The sequence below is a fragment of the Schistocerca americana genome, chromosome 7 (genome assembly GCF_021461395.2).
Source record: "Schistocerca americana isolate TAMUIC-IGC-003095 chromosome 7, iqSchAmer2.1, whole genome shotgun sequence".
Classification (NCBI taxonomy): domain Eukaryota; kingdom Metazoa; phylum Arthropoda; class Insecta; order Orthoptera; family Acrididae; genus Schistocerca; species Schistocerca americana.
The window spans coordinates 299,784,549-299,809,285 of NC_060125.1; the positions used below are offsets into that span (position 1 = coordinate 299,784,549).

A 24,737-nucleotide genomic window follows, 5' to 3' on the forward strand; every position below is an offset into this window, starting at 1 on the left:
CAAATGTGCCTTTACTTTTTGAATACCCCTCGTATACATGTATGTAGATGATTTTGTAAATAATCTTTAACTATAATTATACTAACCCCGTAAGACATCCCCCCCCCCCCCCACTGGTAAAAGCACAAATCGCACACTGCTACAAATGCTATAAATGTAGGTTTGAATGCTGTAAACATAGGTTTGCTTTCCTTAGCCTTAGTCGTAGGGTCAGTATTGCCTCGCTTGTTCCACATTTCTCCGGAATGCAAAATGATCTCCGCTGATGTCGGCTTCTACCAGTTCTTCCATTCTTCTGTACATAATTCGTGTTAGTACTCGTATTTTGCAACCAAGTCTTATTAATCTAATAGTTCGGTTATTTTCACACCTGTCAGCACCTGCTTTCATTGAAATTGGAATTACGAGTAAAAAAATGGTTCAAATGGCTCTGAGCACTATGGGACTTAACATCTGTGGTCATCAGTCCCCTAGAACTTAGAACTACTTAAACCTAACTAACCTAAGGACATCACACACATCCATGCCCGAGGCAGGATTCTAACCTGCGACCGTAGCGGTCACGCGGTTCCAGACTGAAGCACCTAGAACCGCACGGCAACACCGGCCGTCAATTACGAGTACACACGTACTTTAAAATGTGAGTTGTTCATTACTTCTTTCTGGTTATTAGTACCTTATTGTAGAATACTGTTGGCTCGGAAGTAAACCGGTTCGTATCCTGCTATGGAACATTTTCTGTGCCAATATTTAGCCCACAAGGGGAGGAGAGATGGGGGCGTAAAGTTCCTGATCACGTCTTAACGACAGTGTCCTGGATTAAATTCAAAACCCCTCTGCTGTGAGGTCATATGACACTGTTGATGATGATCGACCATCGGCTTTGGACATCAAGCATGGAGGCGCCCTTGGTGCTATTCGAGAGGAGTAGGTTATAAACCAGCTCTGGGTTTCACCGTCTCTCTACCCTTTACCTACAACAGATTCAATCCTGTGCCGTAAAAGCACTCATCACCGTCATCCATAAGACACAGATACACACTTGGCACTTCGTAACAGATCGAAGGGGGACGGTGGCAAACTTCCATTGGGACTTTTTTTATTAGCGGCTGTGCAGGATTCCTGGATCTGCTCCCCTACCCTCATTCCCTAAGTAAGGGACTGCTTTGACCTGACATAGAATGCTGAATTTAGGCTCCTCTAGTATTTTTGTAGTTTTGACCCTAAAGAATTTGAACTAAAAGCTGACAAGAACGACTGGCGAACCAGGCATCCTGCTGTGGAATACTTCTCACCGCCGGTAACGAAAGTGTTCCGATCTGATTTCATGGCATTTCCTGTGTATAGGTACCGTTATCCATATCCTTACCAATTGACAGACATTTCAGCGCCATCCCGGTGGTTGTGGCTTAAAGGGTTGCAATCATGCCGTGTAGTAGGGGATTTCCTGTATTTAAGGGTTAAAAACATTATACTGTTTGGTCCTTGTACAGTTGGCTAAAATCTTGTAGCCTATTTAATATTATTCCGCTAATTTTTGTTTTTCGTGTAACTCAGTTGTCGAAATCGTATCAATGTGAAACATCCCCTTAGAAATTTATAGATTACTGTGCTGAAAAACCTCTACGTTATTTGATTTTCAAACAGCTGAGCAAAACTGAACGTGCTCAGAGATTTCTTTTTTTTCCTTATTCTGAACAACACTAAGCTTACACACAATATTTTTAGCGCAACGCAATCTCACTTTCAATAATCCCTACAAAAGAATGGCCCTGACTAACAATACGACAAGACAAAGACAAACTCCCGTGCGGAAGAAGGTACGAACCCTCACTAGCAGTAATAATCTCAGAAACAGGTATAGTACGGTAAGCCAAGATTTCACGAGTTTCAAAGGATTCCAAACCGGCTCTCTTGCATTGTTACAAGCAACGAAAGCAACTGTTATCCATCCGTTACCCAAACTGGAAGAAGAAGAAACTTTCATTAAAGAAAAATTTAACTTCGCACCACAAAATAAAGTAGGTCCATGAATAAGAACAAATTGAGAAGTTTTACCTACTCCCCTTACTTCGTTCTTTTTACCCTTACCAGAAGATGTCGAAGCACCAAGAGTGCCGTCCACATTGACAAGTGATTTGTAAACCAGCATTCGCCGGCGACGACGAAAACAACACTTACCTCCTAAAAATCTTCGTTACTCGAACTACTGCAATACAGCGAGCGCCAATACTGCCAGCTAAATAAAGATTCTAACTCCTGAAGGCACTAACTACTGATATATATATCGTCCGCTCTCAAAATTCTGCCATCTCTCTCCCCACATTCACCACTGCTGGCGGCTCACCTCCAACTGCGCAACGCTACGCGCTGTTCACATCCAACTGCTCAACACTACTAATAGCAAATATTCCAACAATGCAAATCAGCCACAGACTGCACACAGCACAGTCAGTGATTTTCATACAGAGCGCTACGTGGCCTTACCAACATAAAAACCTAAACAGCCTACTTACAACTGTTAGGCTTCTATGTCGATGATCAGTATATTTAAGTATAAATTTGTTTTATTACATATTTGTCCGAACACGGCATAGTACATCACATTACTTCTGTATTATTAGACAACGCATTTAAGCTTAACTTATTTAAACTGTAGTCTGTCAGTTGTCAAAGTAACTTAAATAGTGTTGTCTATTTATCACTAAACAATACCTTGAAGTTGAAATGATGCGACAGCAACGAACGTTGTTTTATTTACACGAGCCAATACTTTCTGTAAAATCGTTTGACAAAGATTGCAGGGCGTGCGCCTCGATTCTACCATCGTTGACCAGTCGAAAGGTGGAAAACACTTATCGGTCTCCCCTGCCGAACAAACGAATGAACTAGCCCAGCTCTTTGGACGAAAACAGGTCACTGCGCATGGGGTGCCCCCTCTATGTGCCACCCCACTAGTATAAATATCGCAGCATCCTCATATCTCGACACTTCGCCAGAAGATGACGAGTGTGACACTTGTCGAAACGTCGCGGTGTTCTAACACTGCCATCTGGTTTGAAACCCTAGAGCTTTTCACCAACAGCTTACGCCGAGAGAACCTACATTCACATTAGAATTCATGTTTTCTTAAATCACTTCATGTGAGCACCTAGGTAGTTTCCTAGCGTGTCTAATTACTAAGAAGTCTACGAGAAATTAAATTCTAATCTTCCCCCTTTCGTTTTCTAGAACTGTCACTTTTACGATGTTTAACCATTGCAGGAAGAAGAAGTTGACGTCATCCGGAACCAGCGCCTCCTCGATTACGAACGGCGAAAAGATGTGTTCGAGTCAATCTTCGACCCTGCTATGCATGCTGCCCTAGTTGCACGGGGAGAAAGGCGGTTCTCCCACAAAGCCCTACAAGGCGCCATCATGATTACCTTCTACAGAGACGAGCCACGCTTCAGTCAACCTCATCAGCTGCTTATGCTCCTCATGGACATCGATTCCCTCATCACCAAATGGAGATGTGAGAATTACGTCGAGAAACATATTCATTCTAGCAGAAATACTTCTTTTAACTTTAAAAATTCTTATCTTTGAAACCTGAGCCACGTCAAGAATCTGTGCCAGTCTCAATACGCGTACCAGTTGCTGTAAGATTTATAGTACTTTGCACTTAAGATTATATTACACAAAGGGTCCTTTACGAAAGATATGATCGTCTTATATGCATTCCATTACGAAGGTGAAGCAGATAATGGTGATGCTATTTATTTAGCAGGAAAGGTTAAGTGACACAGCGTCAACAACAAGATCACTCCACCAACATGGGATACTGAACCAGCAATACATCACGTTTTTAAGAGAAATCAGGACTTAACCGCTTACAAGCATTGAAATAAATCGGTGGTGAACGTTGAAAATTTGTGATGGACCAGGACTCGAACTCGCGAGGTTGCGCTTCTCTAGAACGATTGCCTATACCATCTCGGCCATACCGACACGCTTCCTGTACTACCCAAATTATCAACCTGTCACACGCAAGTAGCGCCCCCATCCATCAACCCCACTGCTCGTAGCAGACATGATGCATCCGCACTGAAAGTATCTAGAGCCGTCCTCACTGATATCCACATACAGGATGAATCACCTAAACCTTGCACCGCCAATATTGCGGAAATGGAAACTGCAGTCTATTTGCGGTTTTCACAGATGGGATTGTCAGCCACTCAACAGATTGTAATAATTATCAGTAAGTATATTTTTGGTGCAAACATACACTTTTTTAATGGGACAATGCCTATTGACATTAACAAACTAAAAATAGGGTGAATTAGAAATAAGTGGTGGTTGTTGCAGGATTCTAGTGGGAGTCGTTTACGAGGTATTGTATTTTGAAAAGTTTCCTCACAGACATTTGTTCGTGCCGTTCAACCTGCGTAGTTACTGGGTACGATGTTCTTATGCTTGCTTACAATGTGCTTGTGTGCACTGCGACTTGCTAGTCAGTTGGTGTGTGACAGTCCAAGCAGTAGGTCGTGAGTGGACGATGGGATTTACCAATGCAGAAAACGTCGACATGTTCATGTTGATTGGCTAGCAATACAAGCCCCTGAATACCAATCCATTCAGTGAAAACCGCACATCAACAGCAGTTTGCATTTCAGCAACATTTGCGATCCAAGTTTTAGTCGATTCAATCTATATCTGATACGGTGCATACGCACTGAAAGTATCTAGAGTCACTTTATACATATGTTAAAAGCGAGGATCTAGAAACTTCCCGTGCGGATGCCACCACATCTTCGAACCCCTGCGGTACTTAGCAAATACTATGAGTCCTTGGCTATTGGAGAGGGCGCTACTTGCGCGTGACAGGTTGAGAATTTAGGTCGGACGGGATGCGTGTCCAGATGGCCGAGACGGTTAGGGCAACTCTTCTAGAGAAGTGGAACATTTGAGTTCGAGTCCCGCTCCGACACAAATTTCCATCGTTCACAACTGATTTATTTCAATGCCTGTAGTCGGATGAAGTCCTGACTTCTCGTAATAACGTATTCTAGATGGCCGCTGTACCACCAGTGGTGTCTGCTTTGTCGACACGTCCGATAGCAATACATCAGGACGATGATGTAAATTTCTGCCTTTGTCCAGAATTCCACATAATGACCTTTCTGTTTTATGCTCATATCATTACCTCATCAACACTCTGCGCCTTGCACTGCCTAACTTTCCATTTGCCTTAGAACAACCTGATGGAGTTTTGTGGAAATATTCCACCCTTAGTTTCGTTTGTTGTTTCGTTTTGATGTGGAACATACGTGGTATCATCGGTTAAAACTTTTTCTGTGAGGCTGAACGAGTTTTGAAGTAGATGTGACTAACCTGTTTTGAAAATTTCGTTTAGTATAATTTTGCGGCTTTAGCTCTCTGAGTAAATGATCAAATTAAAGCACAGCAGCCATACTAACTCTGAGCAACGAATTTATACGTCCAGTTTCCTTATTGCATTTTCTATGAAATTTAAACGCCGTTTTTGAACAGTAACTGATTTCTGAAAACTGTGTCCATAATGGAGTAAATATTCTACGTCATCAAGAGTAACTGTAGAAATAGCTATCTACAAGAATTCGAGTAATAGGCACCTCATGTTACCATTCTGTGTTCCTTTCTTGATTGAATCAAAAATGGCTCTGAGCACTATGGGACTCAACTGCTGAGGTCATTAGTCCCCTAGAACTTAGAACTAGTTAAACCTAACTAACCTAAGGACATCACAAACATCCATGCCCGAGGCAGGACTCGAACCTGTGACCGTAGCGGTCTTGCGGTTCCAGACTGCAGCGCCTTTAACCGCACGGCCACTTCGGCCGGCTCTTGATTGAATCATCTATAAAATACCATGCTATGAAACGTTTAGGAATGAAGACAGGCAATCTGAGATAATTTCTTGATATTTCCATCTCTATAAACAGAGTAAGATGGTGCATTGGTAAGATATTGCTTTCGGGGAGACGGTGGTTCAGTTCCCTGTCTGGCCATCCGAATTTAGGTTTTCCGTGGTTTCTTTAAACGGCTTATGGCATATCCGGAATGGTTTTTTTGAAAATGATACAGCGGATTTCCTTCCTTATCCCTCCCTAATCCGAGCTTGTGCTCCGTCCCTAATGAACTTGTCGTCGACGGGATGCCCTTATTTTTACCTCCCAGCTCTACGAGGCCTCTCTAAGGCAGAAATTGAGAATTTAAATGCTTCAGAAGATCGATAATATGGTATGTGACGTCCAGTAACATGAACCCACGCCACTTGTGCTTAATTTGTCCAGTCTTCGTGAGCTGTTCGAATATTTTGTGTTGTACATCTTCCAAAGAACGGATAATCTCCAAAACCCAGGAATGAAATAGAAACGAATAGTTCAGGTAAACTATATTTCCGAATGCTACTTGACACTATACTACAGTATCGAGTTTAGCAACACTACAGTCATACAAAAAAACCTATGAAATTATGCGTCTGACTAGAAGACTGTTAGCGTGCCGATACGGTCAAAGTATACCGTGCATCCAAAACCAGCACCGTGCCAACTGTGGTGCACCACGGGTCATAGATAAATGGGGTGGACAATGGCTACGGATATGTGCTTGGGTTAATAGACGTACAACTTTTGAGAAGCTAACAGCCGAGATGAACCAAGGGGCTACCAACAGTGTATCGTCAATGTCGGTTCAGCAAACGTTGCTGCGTGTGGGCCGCTGCAGCAGCCGCCTGGTTCATGCACCCATCCTGATTGCTGCTCATTGACGACGAAGGCTGGAATTCGCACGCCGTTACAGCAGCTGGACGTCCACTGAGTGGCGACAGGTGGCTTTTTCAGATGAATCAAGTTTCATCCTCCGTCGACTTAAAACATCTGAAAGCGAACACCCTGCAACAATCGTCGGAAGGATCCAGGCTGTAAGAAGGAGCCTTATGGTCTGGGAAATGCTGTTGTGGCATACCCTTGGGGTTCTCGTCATTCTGGGAGCACAATGGATCAACACAAGAATGTATCCATGTCCGTCCCTAAATGTACACTACTGGCCATTAAAATTGCTACACCACGAAGATGACGTGCTGCAGACGCGAAATTTAACCGACAGGAAGAAGATGCTGTGATATGCAAATGATTAGATTTTCAGAGCATTCACACAAGGTTGGCGCCGGTGGCGACACCTACAACGTGCTGACATGAGGAAAGTTTCCAACCGATTTCTCATACACAAACAGCAGTTGACCGGCGTTGCCTGGTGGAACGTTGTTGTGATGCCTCGTGTAAGGATGAGAAATGCGTACCATCACGTTTCCGACTTTGATAAAGGTCGGATTGTGGCCTATCGCGATTGCGGTTTATCGCATCGTGACATTGCTGCTCGCATTGGTCTACAGCCAATGACTGTTACCAGAATATGGAATCGGTGGGTTCAGGAGGGTAATACGGAACGCCGTGCTGGATCCCAACGGCCTGTAACCTCCCACTCACTTATCGACCTTAATGACAGTGAAAAATTAAACCGCGTGTACCTAATGGAAATTTGGGAAAAGCAATCGTCACCGAAGTTAATCTGTCGGTAAAGAGGGATGAAAGGGTTACATCCAAATGAAAGGAAAAATGCCAATGAAACTGGTGGAAATTAATTTTGAAAAGGGGTAAAGTTAATGAAGAAAGTAAATGTGCGGCCGTTACGTTAACTAGCGGTAATTAGATATTTGAGATTTGGGGGATATTACGGTCGCCATTCCTAAGGACAATTACTATAGTAACTGAAGAAGAAAGGTTATTACACATATAATTAGTACTAGAAGCGTGGCAACTGAAGGTTGACACGTGTAGTGTTAAAACTGAAAGTTTGTCAGAAGTAATAAATTTCACTACACTCCGACTTAATTTAGCAAAAGAATTAATAAACCCGGAAAATTGAAAGTTAATTTAGTGACTGAAGTTAATAGTGAGCTTTCTTTCTGAAGCACATCGAAATTCAGTAAAATACGGTTAGTCTTGGACTACCTCAACAATCATTTCAAAAGCTACTTGAATCTACGCAATTTAGAAATAAGAGATTTAACTTTGATCTTGAATTAAATGATTCTGAACAATTAACAACAGTAAAATTTAGTACGTACCAAGCTGAGCTGCAGTCACAGGTAAGCTAAAATACGGTAACAAAACTCGCACTCTTAATTTGTGCTTGTGTAATCTAAATATTGTAGCCAGCTATGAATACCTTAACTGAACTTTGAAATTAAAGCAGTGAAATCGAATGATGCTGGCGTTTGAATTTCAACGACACTCGGGTTCATTCCAGAAAAGGAAGGGACCCTGCTTGGTAATGCAATTGGGACAATGAGCAACAAAGGTTCATGCTACGTTGCTGTAATTTTGTGATTTGAACAGTTTGAAAAGCTGAGGTCTGCCATACAGTTCTAAAACTTTACGTGCTTCCAGTCTTCCTTGTTGGTTGATTGAAGGTTTGAAGCCGTCGATCGAGGAGGTGGCGACAGTCACTCATTGTCGGCCGTCGCTGTTACATAAGCTGGATGTTGGCGCGCCTTCTTCTCGACACGGTCACCAGGTGAAACGGGCTCTTGATGTGCGCCAGCTAATGCTTCCCGTCCGCGACACCGCGTCAGAAACTATCATAGCAAGTCGAGCGCAATTACATGCTGCCCAACCCGAAAGCGCGGCAACTCGCGGGGGCGTCACACAACACACCTGCTCCACTGCACTACTCCAGACAGACCCTCTCTGCCCGCGCTCCATGCGGCAGAGTTAACACTACCAAAGATCCTAAACACTTTGGATCTCCACATGACCTATCGATGTATTCGTTCGATAGCATAGTTTTCCCTAGGCCAGACCCAGCGTATAAATACAAATAATATTCACAAAACAAACCAATTATACATCGACATAAATGCATATATATACAAATAGTAAAACAATTACAATATACAAAGACACAGAAATGTTATATCTTCAGGTAACAAAATAAGGAAAAATCTATAGTACAATAGATGAGAATAGGAGGATATTCATTTCCGGCGTTACAGGCCTCGTATCACTAGCAGTCGAGATGACAGGCATCTTATCCTCATGGCTGTAACGGATCGTGCAGCCACGTCTCGACCCCTGAGTCAAGACAACAACCATCTGCACGAACAGTTCGACGACGTTTGCAGCACCATGGACTATCAGCTCGGAGACCGTGGCTGCGGTTACCATTGACGCTGCATCACAGACAGGGGCACCTGCGATGGTGTACTCAACGACGAAACTGGGTGCACGAATGGCAAAACGTCTTTTTTTCGGATGAATCCAGGTTCTGTTTACAGCATCATGATGGTCGCATCCGTATTTGGCGACATCGTGGTTAACGCACATTCGAAGCGTGTATTCGTCATCGCCATACTGGCATATCATCCGGCGTGATTGTATGGGGTGCCATTGGTTACGCGTCTCGGTCACCTCTTGTTCGCACTGACGGCACTTTGAACAGTGGACGTTACATTTAAGATGTGTTACGACCCGTGGCTCTACTCTTCATTCGATTCCTGAGAAACCCTACATTTCAGCAGGATAATGCACGACCGCATGTTGCAGGACTTTACCGGCTTCTCTGGATACAGAAAATGTTCGACTGCTGCCTTGGCCAGCACATTCTCCAGATCTCTCACCAATTGAAAACGTCTGGTCAATGGTGGCCGAGCAACTGGCTCGTCACAATACGCCAGTCACTGTTCTTGATGAACTGTGTTGTCGTCTTGAAGCTGCGTGGGCAGCTGTACCTGTACACGCCATCCAAGCTCTGTTTGACTCAATGCCCATGCGTATCAAGGCCGTTATTAAGGCCAGAGGTGGTTGTTCTGGGTAATGATTTCTCAGCATCTATGCACCTATACTGCGTGAAAATGTAATCACATGTCAGTTCTAGTATAATATATTTGTCCAATGAATATCCGTTTATCATCTGCATTTGTTCTTGGTGTAGCAATTTTAATGGCGAGTAGTGTAGTTTGTTTTTCCTCGGCACAATGGCATCTACCAGCAGCACAATGCAACGTGTCACACAACTCTCAGTGTACGTACATGGTTTGAAGAACACCAGGATGAGTTTACCGTATCCCCCCAGCCAATAAACTCCCCGAATTTAAACTCAATGGGGAATCTGTAGGACCATCTTGATAGGGCTGTTCACGCCGTGAACCCTCAATCGAGAAGCTTGTCGCTGTTGGCTGTCGGCACAGATCCACATCTCTGTCGGTACCTTCTAGAACTTCACGAACACTCTTCCTGCATCTCCCACAATAGTCTGCATTCCAAAAGTCTGCTTTTGACAGATGGTCACATTAACGTTAATGGACAGCATGTAAACTGCTCATCAGGACTAGAGAACATAACGTTCAGATCTTTTGCTGACAATGATACTGTCTATAAGAAAGTAAGAATAGCAGATAATAAATTAGTCACCCTTCGAAGACATCATGCTAACGCCATATATCACCACTTCTCGCTTGGACAATTGCCTCAAAGAAAGAGAGTAGCCACGTTTCTTCAGGAATATCATCTGAATCAACTTGTCGATGATTAGATCAAACATAACTACCAAACTGCTTGGATGCTATTTGACATCCACCCACTGCCCAAACAGTCCCAGAGTTTTTGTTTGGCATTAAGAGAGGATGGGTTAGACTGTCAGATGAGATTCAACAGCATGCCTGGATGATGATCCTACCTGGAACGTATGCATGTAGCCACATGAATATGACTATTGTCATCTTGGAAGACTGGAGAGTCCACAGCATACTCACCATGAAGATGTAGCAGAAAGGGCAGCACCTGGTCACCTAGAATGATGAATCAAACATCCTGAGTCCTGTTCACTGAAACTTGAATGAATAGGCCCAAGTCATGATGCGGAAAACACGCCTGAAACACACGGAATCAGTATTTATTGTATACTTAGTCCTGCAGCACGAAACATGTCGTAATATGCCATTTTAAATCGAATCTCCCAAGTTAGCTGCTAATAGTGTTATTACGTAGGTTGGTGGCAACGCTGCTGTGAAGACACTATGCAATGGAATCTACTATTGTCGCTGATGGTTCAAATGGGTCTACGCACTATAGAACTTAACATCTGAGGTCATCAGTCCCCTAGACCTAGAACTACTTAAACCTAACTAACCTAAGGACATCACACACAACCGTGCCCGAGGCAGGATTCGAACCTGCGACCGCAGCAGCAGCGCGGTTCCGGACTGAAGCGCCTAGAACCGCTCGGCTACAGTGGCCTGCTTGTCGCTCATAGCACATGTTCACATACCTACCTTACCTCCGAGCAAATGGACTCGTCCGTCCCACGTCACCGGCGTGCGCACAATCGAGGGAAACACAGTCACTTGAGAGCGAGCGGTCTAACGTAACGGTGTCTCTATGTTTTCGAAACAGGAACAACGAAGTTGGATCAAGACTGAATGTGCCAGAGATCGTACAGCACGACAGTGTCATCAAGGTCTTCAAGAGGGGTGAGGGGAATCGGCATTGCCGTACAGAACAGTGGCACGTTGGGTAAAAGCCTTCAACGAAGGTCGGCAAACTGTGGCAGACATGCATTGGGCAGGTCGTACTAGCGTCTCTAGAAGACGTAGTGCATGCTGTTGCCGCGGTAGTGGACATTGATCGATGCCATACTATTCGTGAGCTCGCTCACGAAACCGGATTAGCGCACACGACTGCGCTTCGCATCCTGAACGAACGCCTGGGCATGCGAAAAACTGCATCACGATGGGTTCCGCATGACTTGACGGAAATGCAGAAATGGATTCGTTACGACGCTGCTCAGACGCAATTGGAGCGCTATGAGCGCGAAGGAGAGGCTTTCTTACGCCATATCGTAACACTGGATGAGAGTTGGGCCACATCGTACGAGCCAAAACTGAGACACCAATCCAACGAACGGCGTTATTATGGGTCGCCGCGAAAGTCGAAAGTGCGTCAGACCCCAGTATGGTGAAAGTTATGGTGATTATCGTGTGCGACTGTGATGGTGTTGTCCTAACACATTACGTTACTCCACGGCAGACCGTCAATGCACAGTATTACTGTTCGTTTTTGGAGCATCACCTGCGACCAGCTTTGCGAAAGAAGCGGCGACACTTTCTGCGCAATCCACCCAACATTTTGCACGACAATATGTGGGCGCATACAGCGCAAGTTGTGGCTGCTCTGTCCGGTCGATGGGACTGGAAAGTATTGAACCATCCACCATACTCCCCGGACTTCAGTCCTTGTGACTTTGATTTGATTCCAAAGATGAAGGAACCACTTCGTGGTATTCGCTTCAGAACTGTTCCAGAGATTCGACAGGCAGTAGACCGCTCAATTCGCACCATCAACAGAACTGGTTCTGCTAACGGTATGCCTAAGTCTTCCACATCGCTGGCACCGGGTTCCCCACAACACTGGTGACTACTTTGAACGACAGTAACAGGTACAAACATGTAATTCTTTTGTATCGGTTGTGGATAAATAGTTGCCACTATTTACGTTCCAACCCTAGTATATTCCCTACAATAGGACTACTCCGTCAGTACACCTGCGAAAATTACAGCTGGTAAATTTAACTTACTTTTGCGATATTTGTATATGGCGTTAATTCCACACGTGTACCTACGTCTATCTGGGCCACACATACATATCGTATCATTGATGAATCCTTATGTAAATTGCCGCTGTTTTTATAATGGTAAAATAAAGTCATGTAGTTATTTGACAGGTGGTTAATAGTTCTGAACGATCTTGTATGTTTACAAAATGGTTATAGCTAGTCAATGGTTTTGTTTGAATTAAAGGTAGTTTAGTTATTTGAGCAATCTTAGGTTGTTTATATTTTTATCCTTTGACATGTTCCAGAATTGGAACATGCAAAATTACCCGCATGAACGGAAAGACTTCAGCCGTAAATATTATCTAGAAAATTTTATTGACATTCTGATACATGAGAACGGGTAAAAACTAAACAACCAAAGTTTTCATAAACAACTAAATTATCTGTAACGCAAGCAAAACTGCCGACTATAGCTATAGAGTAGAAATAACCAGTTAACCACTTTGCAAAACAAACAGCATCTTTGTGAACTGTCAACTAGCTACCATATTACTATGTGACTTTATTTTACCATCATAAAAACAGCGACAACTGACAAAAGATTCCAACAGTGATACAATATGTATGTCTCGCCCACCTAGACGTAAGTGTACATGTACAATGTATTCCTTATACACTGAATTTTTCCCGAGGGCATGCAGCTTTACTGTATGATTAAATGATGATGGCGTCCTCTTGGGTAAAATATTCCGGAGGTAAAATAATCCCCCATTCGGATCTCCGGGCGGGGACTACTCAAGAGGACGTCGTTACCAGGAGAAAGAAAACTGGCATTCTACGGATCGGAGCGTGGAATGTCAGATCCCTTAATCGGGCAGGTAGGTCAGAAAATTTAAAAAGAGAAATGGATAGGTTAAAGTTAGATATAGTGGAAATTAGTGAAGTTCGGTGGCAGGATGAACAAGACTTTTGGTCACGTGAATACAGGGTTATAAATACAAAATCAAATAGGGGTAATGCAGGAGTAGCTTTAATAATGAATAGGAAAATAGGAGGGCGGGTAAGCTACTACAAACAGCATAGTGAACGCATTATTGTGGCCAAGATAGACACGAAGCCCACGCCTACTACAGTAGTACAAGTTTATATGCCAACTAGCTCTGCAGATGATGAAGAAATTGATGAAATATATGATGAGATAAAAGAAATTATTCAGGTAGTGAAGGGAGACGAAAATTTAATAATCATGGGTGACTGGAATTCGACAGTAGGAAAAGGAAGAGAAGGAAACGTAGTAGGTGAATATGGATTGGGGCTAAGAAATGAAAGAGGAAGCTGCCTGGTAGAATTTTGCGCAAAGCATAACTTAATCATACCTAACACTTGGTTCAAGAATCATGAAAGAAAGTTGTATACATGGAAGAACCCTGGAGATACTAGACGGTTTCAGATAGGTTATATAATGGTAAGACAGAGATTTAGGAACCAGGTTTTAAATTGTAAGACATTTCCAGGGGAAGATTTGGACTCTGACCACAATCTATTGGTTATGAACTATAGATTAAAACTGAAGAAACTGCAAAAAGGTGAGAATTTAAGGAGATGGGACCTGGATAGACTGACTAAACCAGAGGTTGTACAGAGTTTCAGGGAGAGCATAAGGAAACAATTGACAGCAATGGGGGAAAGAAGTGCAGAAGAAGAAGAGTGGGTAGCTCTGAGGGATGAAGTAGTGAAGGCACCAGAGGATCAAGTAGGTAAAAAGACGAGGGCTAGTAGAAATCTTTGGGTAACAGAAAAAATATTGAATTTAATTGATGAAAGGAGAAAATATAAAAAAATGCAGTAAATGAAGCAGGCAAAAAGGAATACAAACGTCTCAAAAATGAGATCGACAGGAAGTGCAAAATGGCTGAGCAGGGATGGCTAGAGGACAAATGTAAGGCTGTAGAGGCTTATCTCACTAGGGGTAAGATAGATACTGCCTATAGGAAAATTAAAGAGACTTTTGGAGAAAAGATGAAATGGAACATATGATACTGCGCGACGAGTTTGACAGAGCACTGAAAGACCTAAGTCGAAACAAGGCCCCGGGAGTAGACAACATTCCATTAGAACTACTGAAAGCCTTGGGAGAACCAGCCCTGACAAAACTCTACCATCTGGTGAGCAAGATGTATGAGACAGGCGCTATTCCATCAGACTTCAAGAAGAATATAATAATTCCAATCCCAAAGAAAGCAGGAGTTGACACATGTGAAAATTACCCAACTATCAGTTTAATAAGTCACAGCTGCAAAATACTAACACGAATTCCTTACAGACGAATGGAAAAACTGAGAGAAGCCGACCTTGGGGAACATCACTTTGGATTCCGTAGAAATGTTGGAACACGTAAGGCAATACTGACCCTACAACTTATCTTAGAAGGAAGATTAAGGAAAGGCAAACCTACGTTTCTAGCATTTGTAGACTTAGAGAAAGCTTTTGACAACGTTCACTGGAATGTTCTCTTTCAAATTCTGAAGGTGGCAGGGGTAAAATACAGGGAACGAAAGGCTATTTACAATTTGTACAGAAACCAGATGGCAGTTATAAGAGTCGAGGGACATGAAAGGGAAGCAGTGGTTGGGAAGGGAGTGAGACAGGGCTGTAGCCTCTCCCCGATGCTATTCGATGTGTATATTGAGCAAGCAGTAAAGGAAACAAAAGAAAAGTTCGGAGTAGGTATTAAAATCCATAGAGAAGAAATATAAACTTTTAGGTTCGCCGATGACATTGTAATTCTGTCAGAGACAGCAAAGGACTTGGAAGAGCAGTTGAACGGAATGGAGAGTGTGTTGAAAGGAGGATATAAGATGAACATCAACAAAGGCAAAACGAGGATAATGGAATGTAGTCGAATTAAGTCGGGTGAAGCTGAGGGAATTAGATTAGGAAATGAGACACTTAAAGTAGTAAAGGAGTTTTGCTAATTGGGGAGCAAAATAACTGATGATGGTCGAAGTAGAGAGGATATAAAATGTAGACTGGCAATGACCAGGAAAGCGTTTCTGAAGAAGAGAAATTTGTTAACATCGAGTATTGATTTAAGTGGCAGAAAGTCGTTTCTGAACGTTTTTGTCTGGAGTGTAGCCATGTACGGAAGTGAAACATGGACGATAAATAGTTTAGACAAGAAGAGAATAGAAGCTTTCGAAATGTAGTGTTACAGAAGAATGCTGAAGATTAGATGGGTAGATCACATAACTAATGAGGAGGTATTGAATAGAATTGGGGAGAAGAGAAGTTTGTGGCTCAACTTGACTATAAGAAGGGACCGGTTGGTAGGACATGTTCTGAGGCATCAATGGATCTCCAATTTAGTACTGGAGGGCAGGGTGGAGGTTAAAAATCGTAGAGGGAGACCAAGAGATGAATACACTAAGCAGATTCAGAAGGAGGTAGGCTGCAGTAGGTACTGGGAGATGAAAAAGCTTGCACAGGATAGAGTAGCATGGAGAGCTGCATCAAACCAGTCTCAGGAATGAAGACCACAACAACAACAACAACATACATTGAAGAGCCAAAGAAACTAGCACATCTGCCTAACATCATGTAGGGGCCCCGCGAGTACGCAGAAGTACCGCAACACGACGTGGCATGGACTCGACTAACGTCTGAAGTAGTGCTGGAGTGAACTGACGCCTTGAATCCTGCAGGGCTATCCATGAATACGTTAGGGTACGAAGGGGTGGGTACCTATTCTGAACTGCAAGTTGCAAGGCATCACAGATACGCTCAATAGGGTTCACGTCTGGAGAGTTTGGTGGCCAGCGAAAGTGTGTAAACTCAGAAGAATGTTTCTCGAGCCAATCTGTAGCAATTCTGGACGTCGGGGATGTCGCATTGTCCTGCTGCAATTGCCCAGGTCCGTCGGAATTCACAATGGACGTGAATGGATGCAGGTGATCAGACAGGATGCTTACGTGCGTGTCACGCGTCAGAGTCGTATCTAGACGCATCGAGGGTCCCACATCACTCCAGCTGCACACGTCCCACACCATTGCAAAACGTCCACTAGTTTGAACAGTTCCCTACTGACTTGCAGGGTCCATGGATTCATGAGGTTGTCTCCATACTCGTACACGTCGATCCGCTCGATACAATTTGAAACGAGACTCGCCCTACCAGACATGTTTCCAGTCATCAACAGTCCAATGTGAGTGTTGACGGGCTAGGCGAGGCGTAAAGCTTTGTGTCGTGCAATCATCAAGGTTACATGAGCGTGCCTTACGCTCTGCAAGCCCACATAGATGACGTTTCGTTGAATGGTTCGCACGTTGACACTTTTTGATGGCCCAGCATTAAATCTGCATCAATTTACGGAAGGGTTGTACTTCCGAACGATACTCTTCAGTCGTCGTTGGTCCCGTTCTTGCAGGATCTTTTTCCGACCGCAGCGATGTCGGAGATGCGATGTTTTACCGGATTGCTCATATTCACGGTACACTCTAGAAATGGTCGTACGGGAAAATCCCACTTTATCGCTACCTCGACGATGCTGTGTCCCATCGCTCGTGCGCCGAGTATAACACCACGTTCAGACTCACTTAAATCTTGATAACCTGCCATTGTAGCAGCAGTAACCAATCTAAAAGCTGCGTCAGACACGTGTTGTCTTATATAGGCGTTGCCAACGGCAGCGCCGTATTCTGCCTGTTTACAATTCTCTGTATTTGAATACCAGTTTCTTTGGCGCTTCAGTGTACAAATATCGCGAAAGTAAATGAAAGTTACCAACTGTAATATTCGCAGATGTACTTGTCTGTGGCAATGCTGTCGAAGTACAATGGAACTATTAGCAGCTAACTTCCAAGATTCAATTTAAAATAACGGTATCACCTCCAGCCCGAACTACACCTTGTAGAGAACGCGCGTTAAATGCGCCATCACCACAATCGTGACTAGCCGCCTTGCATCACTCAAAAATAGACAGAATTAAGATTCTTTGGCCCACCGTACATACCTTCACTCAGCTCTGTCCATTGTGTGTGTTGTTTGGGCAATTTGAAGACGTGCAAGTTAATGAGCCGCTGTAAGGTACGAGACTCCAAATGTCCATTGCATTCAGTTCTCTTTGAAATGTTCGCTCGGGAACTAGGTGAAATGAACCTGCATTCGCGGTCAGAAACAATCCTTGTCGAGTTTGAAACCATTTGTCACTGACAAGTGGTGACAATTGTCTCTCATCCCTGTTGGTTAGAATCATTTTACGACCATCGTACTTCTGCCGCATGACTGCGAGCTGTACACCATGCATCAACAAATCAGGTAACTTCATTCATGGTGTGGTCATGGGCACGTCCAAAGATGAAAGCTCCTTGCTGCCATTCTGTCACGCCACCACGTCAGTCCATCTTACTGCACCGATTACATACAATAGGCTGGCCCATACACAGGACTTCAGTGTCATTCCTTACGTCAGTGATAGAGAGTCACATGACCGCTTGGTACCAGTTCTACGCAGTCTACAACGCTTCAAACGACCAGTGCCCTTTTATGGGGAGGGGGGGGGACTAATACCGGGTGTTTCAATATTAACATCGATGTTTTAAGGCATTGTAGCATCATTATATCCAACTTACAGTAATAAATAACACGTCAAATGAAAGAGCAACTCAAACAGTTTTGTTTGTGTAACTGTGGGCCTGTACTGTTAGCGGTAGTAGCAAAGATGGCGACTGTTGAACGGAAAGCTTTTTGTGTTCTACAGTTTGCAAGGACTGAATCTGTTGTTACAGAGCAACGAGTATTCCACATAAGTTCCAATGTAATCCTCCAAGTGGTGATAACATCCGTAGATGGTATCATTAATTTGAAGACACCAGCCGTCTTTGCAAAGAGAAGAGTACGAGACAACCAAGAGTGACTGAGAAACATGTTGAACGAGTGCAGCAGTTCCAGTGACATCTGTGTGAAGACTTTTAAGGAGATGTTTACTACTAAATCCCCATCGTTTGCAATTTTTACAAGCCCTAAGGCAGACAGACTACTGTTTACGTACCATCTTTGCAGGCGAAATGGTTCAAATGGCTCTGAGCACTATGGCACTTAACTTCTGAGGTCATCAGTCCCCTAGAACTTAGAACTACTTAAACCTAACTAACCTGAGGACATCACACACATCCATGCCCGAGGCAGGATTCGAACCTGCGACCGTAGCGGTCGCGCGGTTCCAGACTGAAGCGCCTAGAACCGCTCGGCCACACTGGCCGGCGCAGACGAAATGTTCACCAACTTTGTCTCCATACGGAACCGTTGCGCACAGCGATTGTATATTATTGTAAGGAAGGATAGGAATACAGCCATCAGTCGCAAATCACATTTTTAAAATTATTCTTGCACATCCAAATTTCATCTATAAATAGCATTTGGTGAGCTATAATCCAACATACTCCCAGCAGTACATGTCACCATATGTCTTTATTGGCGCACACCAATAAAGTCTTTCCAGGTGTACTAACTCTTACATTAACGCTTAGTACGTCCGCCTCCGCAGCTAAGTGGTCAGCATGTCCCTATCATGCCGGGTACACAGGCTCAGTTCCCGGTATTGCCAGGACTCTTTCCTTGGCGGGATGACTGGAGTGGTGTCTTCTCAGCCACCTCTTGTCCATTGAGGAGCTGCTAGAATGAGTAGTAGTGGCTGCATGGTCTGGAAAGCTGACAACGACCGGGAGAGCAATGTGCTTACCCTCCATACCGCATCAAATGAAACCGTATAGCAGAGGATGCAACAGTGGCTGGTCAGCATTGCGCAGTCATTTGGACCCGATCATGTAGTTAGTTACCCTAGTTGGTACACTGCTTTAGCATACCTTAAAAAAAAAGTTCATCACTGATTTTCATAATTACTGTGTTTATGCAATGTCTATAAGCTACTTTCCAACGCCCTTCACAGAAACAAGCATCTCTGGAGGACACTGTAATGTTGCACACAGACTCAGTTTAAACAAAGTTATTGTGAAAATCAATGGCATATATGCCTCGACAGATTAAAATGACGATACTAAAAAGTTACCTCTCCCTGTGTGGAAATCACAAAGTGCGACCATAGGGGACGACATGGCACATCGAAGTTTGTGTCGGTTTGGGAGGCGTGCATGGATAGATGAAATGGTTAAGAAGACTGCTCACGGTAACCGAGAGATCCGGATTCGTATCGTGTTCCATCACAAATTTCTCATTTGTCAGTAATAAAATGTACAGCTGATTTCAAAACTTATTTGCAATTTGTGAATCCATTTCATAACAATAATTTACATGATATAAAGTCCTAAGTGTGAACTCACCAATACTAGTACTTCACTTAGCACTATGATTGTGAGCTTGTAAGTGACAGGAGTGATGTTTCTTTCAGTCGCTTCCACCTGCGGCCAAGAGAGTCAGTGCTTTTTTACTTTTTTCCTGTACCTTTCTGTCTTGCCTTACTTTGTGATTTGCTGATCGTGCCTGTAGACGGTGTATGTTACGGCAGAATTATACTAGTTCAGTTTAGGGCCAGAGACAGTTATTGCTTATCCACGATAACTTGACGATTTTCCTGGTGCTGCCACAAGCAGAGTAAACTGGCGCTAGTTTAAAGATAAATGTATATCTCCGAGCGCCGCCAATGTTAAATTGCCCCTAGACGCGAGGTATTACAGGACACATTGTTAACGGCAACTGTGCCACCACGGTGGCAAGCAGCCGATAGTGCCCTCCGCTCACAGCTCCTCTCCACTGGCGGTATAAAAGCGAGGGCAACACGCACCTGCTACCATAACCCACAAGTCAAGATATGGGCAAGCAGTACACGTCCTGGTACTGTCTTTGACTCGATTCGGAAGACACCATAACCATTTCGACATGTTTATCACAAGGACGTCGTCCTTATCATTAAGTATCAGATAATGACACATCATCCTTGGCGGGATGACTGGAGTGGTGTCTTCTCAGCCACCTCTTGTCCATTGAGGAGCTGCTAGAATGAGTAGTAGTGGCTGCATGGTCTGGAAAGCTGACAACGACCGGGAGAGCAATGTGCTTACCCTCCATACCGCATCAAATGAAACCGTATAGCAGAGGATACAAACTTCAAGAGACACTATGATAACAGACACAAAAGGCGAAAACCTGATGACGTTTGTGTAGCATAATATTAACACATTCTAAGACTTTCTTATGTACGTAACACAACTTGTTGTTGTTGTTGTTGTTGTTGTTGTTGTTGTGCTCTTCAGTCCTGAGACTGGTTTGATACAGCTCTCCATGCTACTCTATCCTGTGCAAACTTCTTCATCTCACAGTACCTACTGCAACCTACATCCTTCTGAATCTGTTTAGTGTATTCATCTCTTGGTCGCCCTCTACAATTTTTACCCTCCACGCTGCCCTCCAATGCTAAATTTGTGATCCCTTGATGCACAGGACATGTCCTACCAACCTGTCTCTTCTGCTTGTCAAGTTGTGCCACAAACTCCTCTTCTCCCCAATTCTATTCAATACCTCCTCATTAGTTATGTGATCTACCCATCTAATCTTCAGCATTCTTCTGTAGCACCACATTTCGAAAGCTTCTATTCTCTTCATGTCCAAACTGGTTATCGTCCATGTTTCACTTCCATACATGGCTACACTCCATACAAATACTTTGAGAAACGACTACCTGACACTTAAATCTATACTCGATGTTAACAAATTTCCCTTCTTCAGAAACGCTTTCCTTGTCATTGCCAGTCTACATTTTATATCCTCTCTACTTTGACCATCATCAGTTATTTTGCTCCCCAAATAGCAAAACTCCTTTACTACTTTAAGTGTCTCATTTCCTAGTCTAATTCCCTCAGCATCACCCGACTTAATTCGACTACATTCCATTATCCTCGTTTAGCTTTTGTTGATGTTCATCTTATACCCTCCTTTCAAGATACTGTCCATTGCGTTCAACTATCCTTCCAAGTCCTTTGCTGTCTCTGACAGAATTACAATGTCATTGGCGAACCTCAAATTTTTTATTTCTTCTCCATGAATTTTAATACCTACTCCGAATTTTTCTTTTGTTTCCTTTAGTGCTTGCTCAATATACAAATTGAATAACATCGGGGAGAGGCTACAACCGTGTCCCACTCCCTTCCCAACCACTGCTTCCCTTTCATGCCCCCTCTACTCTTGTAACTGCCATCTGGTTTCTGTACAAATTGTAAATAGCCTTTCGCTCCCTGTATTTTACCCCTGCCACCTTTAGAATTTGAAACAGAGTATTCCAGTCAACATTGTCAAAAGCTTTCTCTAAGTCTACAAAAGCTAGAAACGTAGGTTTGCCTTTCCTTACTCTTTCTTCTAAGATAAGTCGTAAGGTCAATGTTGCCTCACGTGTTCCAATATTTCTGCGGAATCCAAACTGATCTTCCCCGAGGTCGGTTTCTACCAGTTTTTCCATTCGTCTGTACAGAATTCGCGTTAGTATTTTGCAGCTGTGACTTATTAAACTGATAATTCGGTAATTTTCACATCTGTCAACACCTACTTTTTTTGGGATTGAAATTATTATATTCTTCTTGAAATCTGAGGGTATTTCGCCTGTGTCATACATCTTGCTCACCAGATGGTAGAGTTTTGTCAGGACTGGCTCTCCCAATGCCGTCCTGCAATATAAGTTATTACATTTCCGTCTGATGAGAATATGTGGTGATTTTAGAGTGTGTGGTTAGCCAGGAACCTAAGAGCACAGCTCAAATTTCCGCAAGTGAAACGAAGAGCAATAACATTCACATTCTTCATTGTCACGGATATCTGGCTGTTAATTGTCTAGCATACACAAAGAACATGAAGAGACAAATACTTCACACGTTACAACGGATGCCAGTTGGTACATTTTTGCCACTAACAAAATGTCCTTTAGACTCTAGCATGTCCAGTTTTTTGATAATAGCATGTATGACCAGCCTCTTTATCTGGTTCAAATGCTCTCTTGAGGTGGCCAGGTCGCAAGCGCACCCATGTGGGTCATAGAGTGAGTATGCGTCCCCTGCATTTGAAGCAAATTGAATTCCAGTCTGCCATTTTTTCTGTAGTAACGGGTGTCGTCTGCTTTGTCATGCCCCCTTGAAATTGTCTTTAACCAATTTCAAACAGCTCATGCTAGGTTTATTTTTTTCTCAAAAAACCGTAAACAGCTGCAGCTAGTGTGGAAACTGGCAGCAACAAGGAAAGATTTGGTGGCAATATTAATAAACTTTTCAGCGCAGAGTAAATTGCTAGACGACTCAAAACACGTTCATCCATCCACAATAACTTTTGTTGCTCGCAAACTGAACATAAATCTGACCAACTACCGAGGACTGGTTTAAGGGACAAGTGGCCCATCCACCACTTGGATCATAAAGCTGAGAGGGACACTGGAGACGCCGCAACTGTCATATTTCTGTATAGGACGTATCATAATTAATAGTGGTTGCTTGCTGCACCAAGCTGAGAGGGTCCCCAGGAGAATCATTTGTGTTCAGTGCGCATCAAAATTAGTTGTGAAAATTGACATTGGTGAAAGTATGCGAGGGGTCAGGGGAGAGGCATCAAACGATAAGCTGCTTTTGTGGAAATTGCAAGCAGCACCTGAAGTTTATATAATTCAAGGCACGTTGAGCTCAATTAATGGGAATGGTGACTGACACAGAAATTCTGTATTTTTTTTCTGTTTTAAGCGCACCAGAACCTCAAAAACCAGCCCACTACCAATGAAAATATTTTAAGGGAAGCGTGGGTAAAAGTGTCTTGCCGTGTGCCTGGCTCTTACCTTGTGTGCTGCAGTTGGTGACTGTGTAATGAATGTTGGGTATGAACACAACAAATCGTGAGTCAGTAATTGGGTTTCAATCAGAATCCTCATTTGTAATAACCCTACGGTCCCTATATAAAGTTAGCTGTTATTTTATTCTATCATGTTAAAATTTAACCACATGGTCAGAATTTACAAAATTATATCTCGGACTACGCTATGCATCAGTCTATTATGTTGTTGTGGTCTTCAGTCCTGAGACTGGTTTGATGCAGCTCTCCATGCTACTCTATCCTGTGCAAGCTTCTTCATCTCCCAGTACCTACTGCAACCTACATCCTTCTGAATCTGCTTAGTGTATTCATCTCTTGGTCTCCCTCTATGATTTTTACCCTCCACGCTGCACTCCAATACTAAGTTGGTGATCCCTTGATGCCTCAGAACATGTCCTACCAACCGATCCCTTCTTCTGGTCAAATTGTGCCACAAACTTCTCTTCTCCCCAATCCTATTCAATACTTCCTCATTAGTTATGTGATCTACCCATCTAATCTTCAGCATTCTTCTGTAGCACCACATTTCGAAAGCTTCTATTCTCTTCTTGTCCAAACTAATTATCGTCCATGTTTCACTTCCATACATGGCTACACTCCATACAAATACTTTCAGAAACGACTTCCTGACACTTAAATCAATACTGGATGTTAACAAATTTCTCTTCTTCAGAAACGCTTTCCTTGCCATTGCCAGCCTACATTTTATATCCTCTCTACTTCGACCATCATCAGTTATTTTGCTCCCCAAATAGCAAAACTCCTTTACTACTTTAAGTGTCTCATTTCCTAATCTAATTCCCTCAGCATCACCCGACTTAATTAGACTACATTCCATTATCCTTGTTTTGCTTTTGTTGATGTTCATCTTATATCCTCCTTTCAAGACACTGTCCATTCCATTCAACTGCTCTTCCAAGTCCTTTGCTGTCTCTGACAGAATTACAATGTCATCGGCGAACCTCAAAGTTTTTATTTCTTCTCCATGAATTTTAATACCTACTCCGAATTTTTCTGTTGTTTCTTTTACTGCTTGCTCAATATACGGATTGAACAACATCAGGGAGAGGCTACAACCCTGTCTTACTCCCTTCCCAACCACTGCTTCCCTTTCATGTCCCTCGACTCTTATAACTGCCATCTGGTTTCTGTACAAATTGTAAATAGCCTTTCGCTCCCTGTATTTTACCCCTGCCACCTTTAGAATTTGAAAGAGAGTATTCCAGTCAACATTGTCAAAAGCTTTCTCTAAG

The 24,737-nt window shown here is 43.2% G+C and overlaps 1 protein-coding gene across 1 annotated transcript in view; it reads left to right on the forward strand.

Annotated features, from left to right (window-relative positions):
- The window catches only part of LOC124621820 (tryptophan 2,3-dioxygenase), a 421,662-nt gene that overhangs the window by 361,367 nt on the left and 35,558 nt on the right, over positions 1-24,737 (forward strand). The window contains exon 7 of the mRNA XM_047147258.1: positions 3,265-3,514. Coding sequence (XP_047003214.1) covers positions 3,265-3,514 — 250 coding nt within the window. The remainder of the gene's footprint in view (positions 1-3,264; positions 3,515-24,737) is intronic.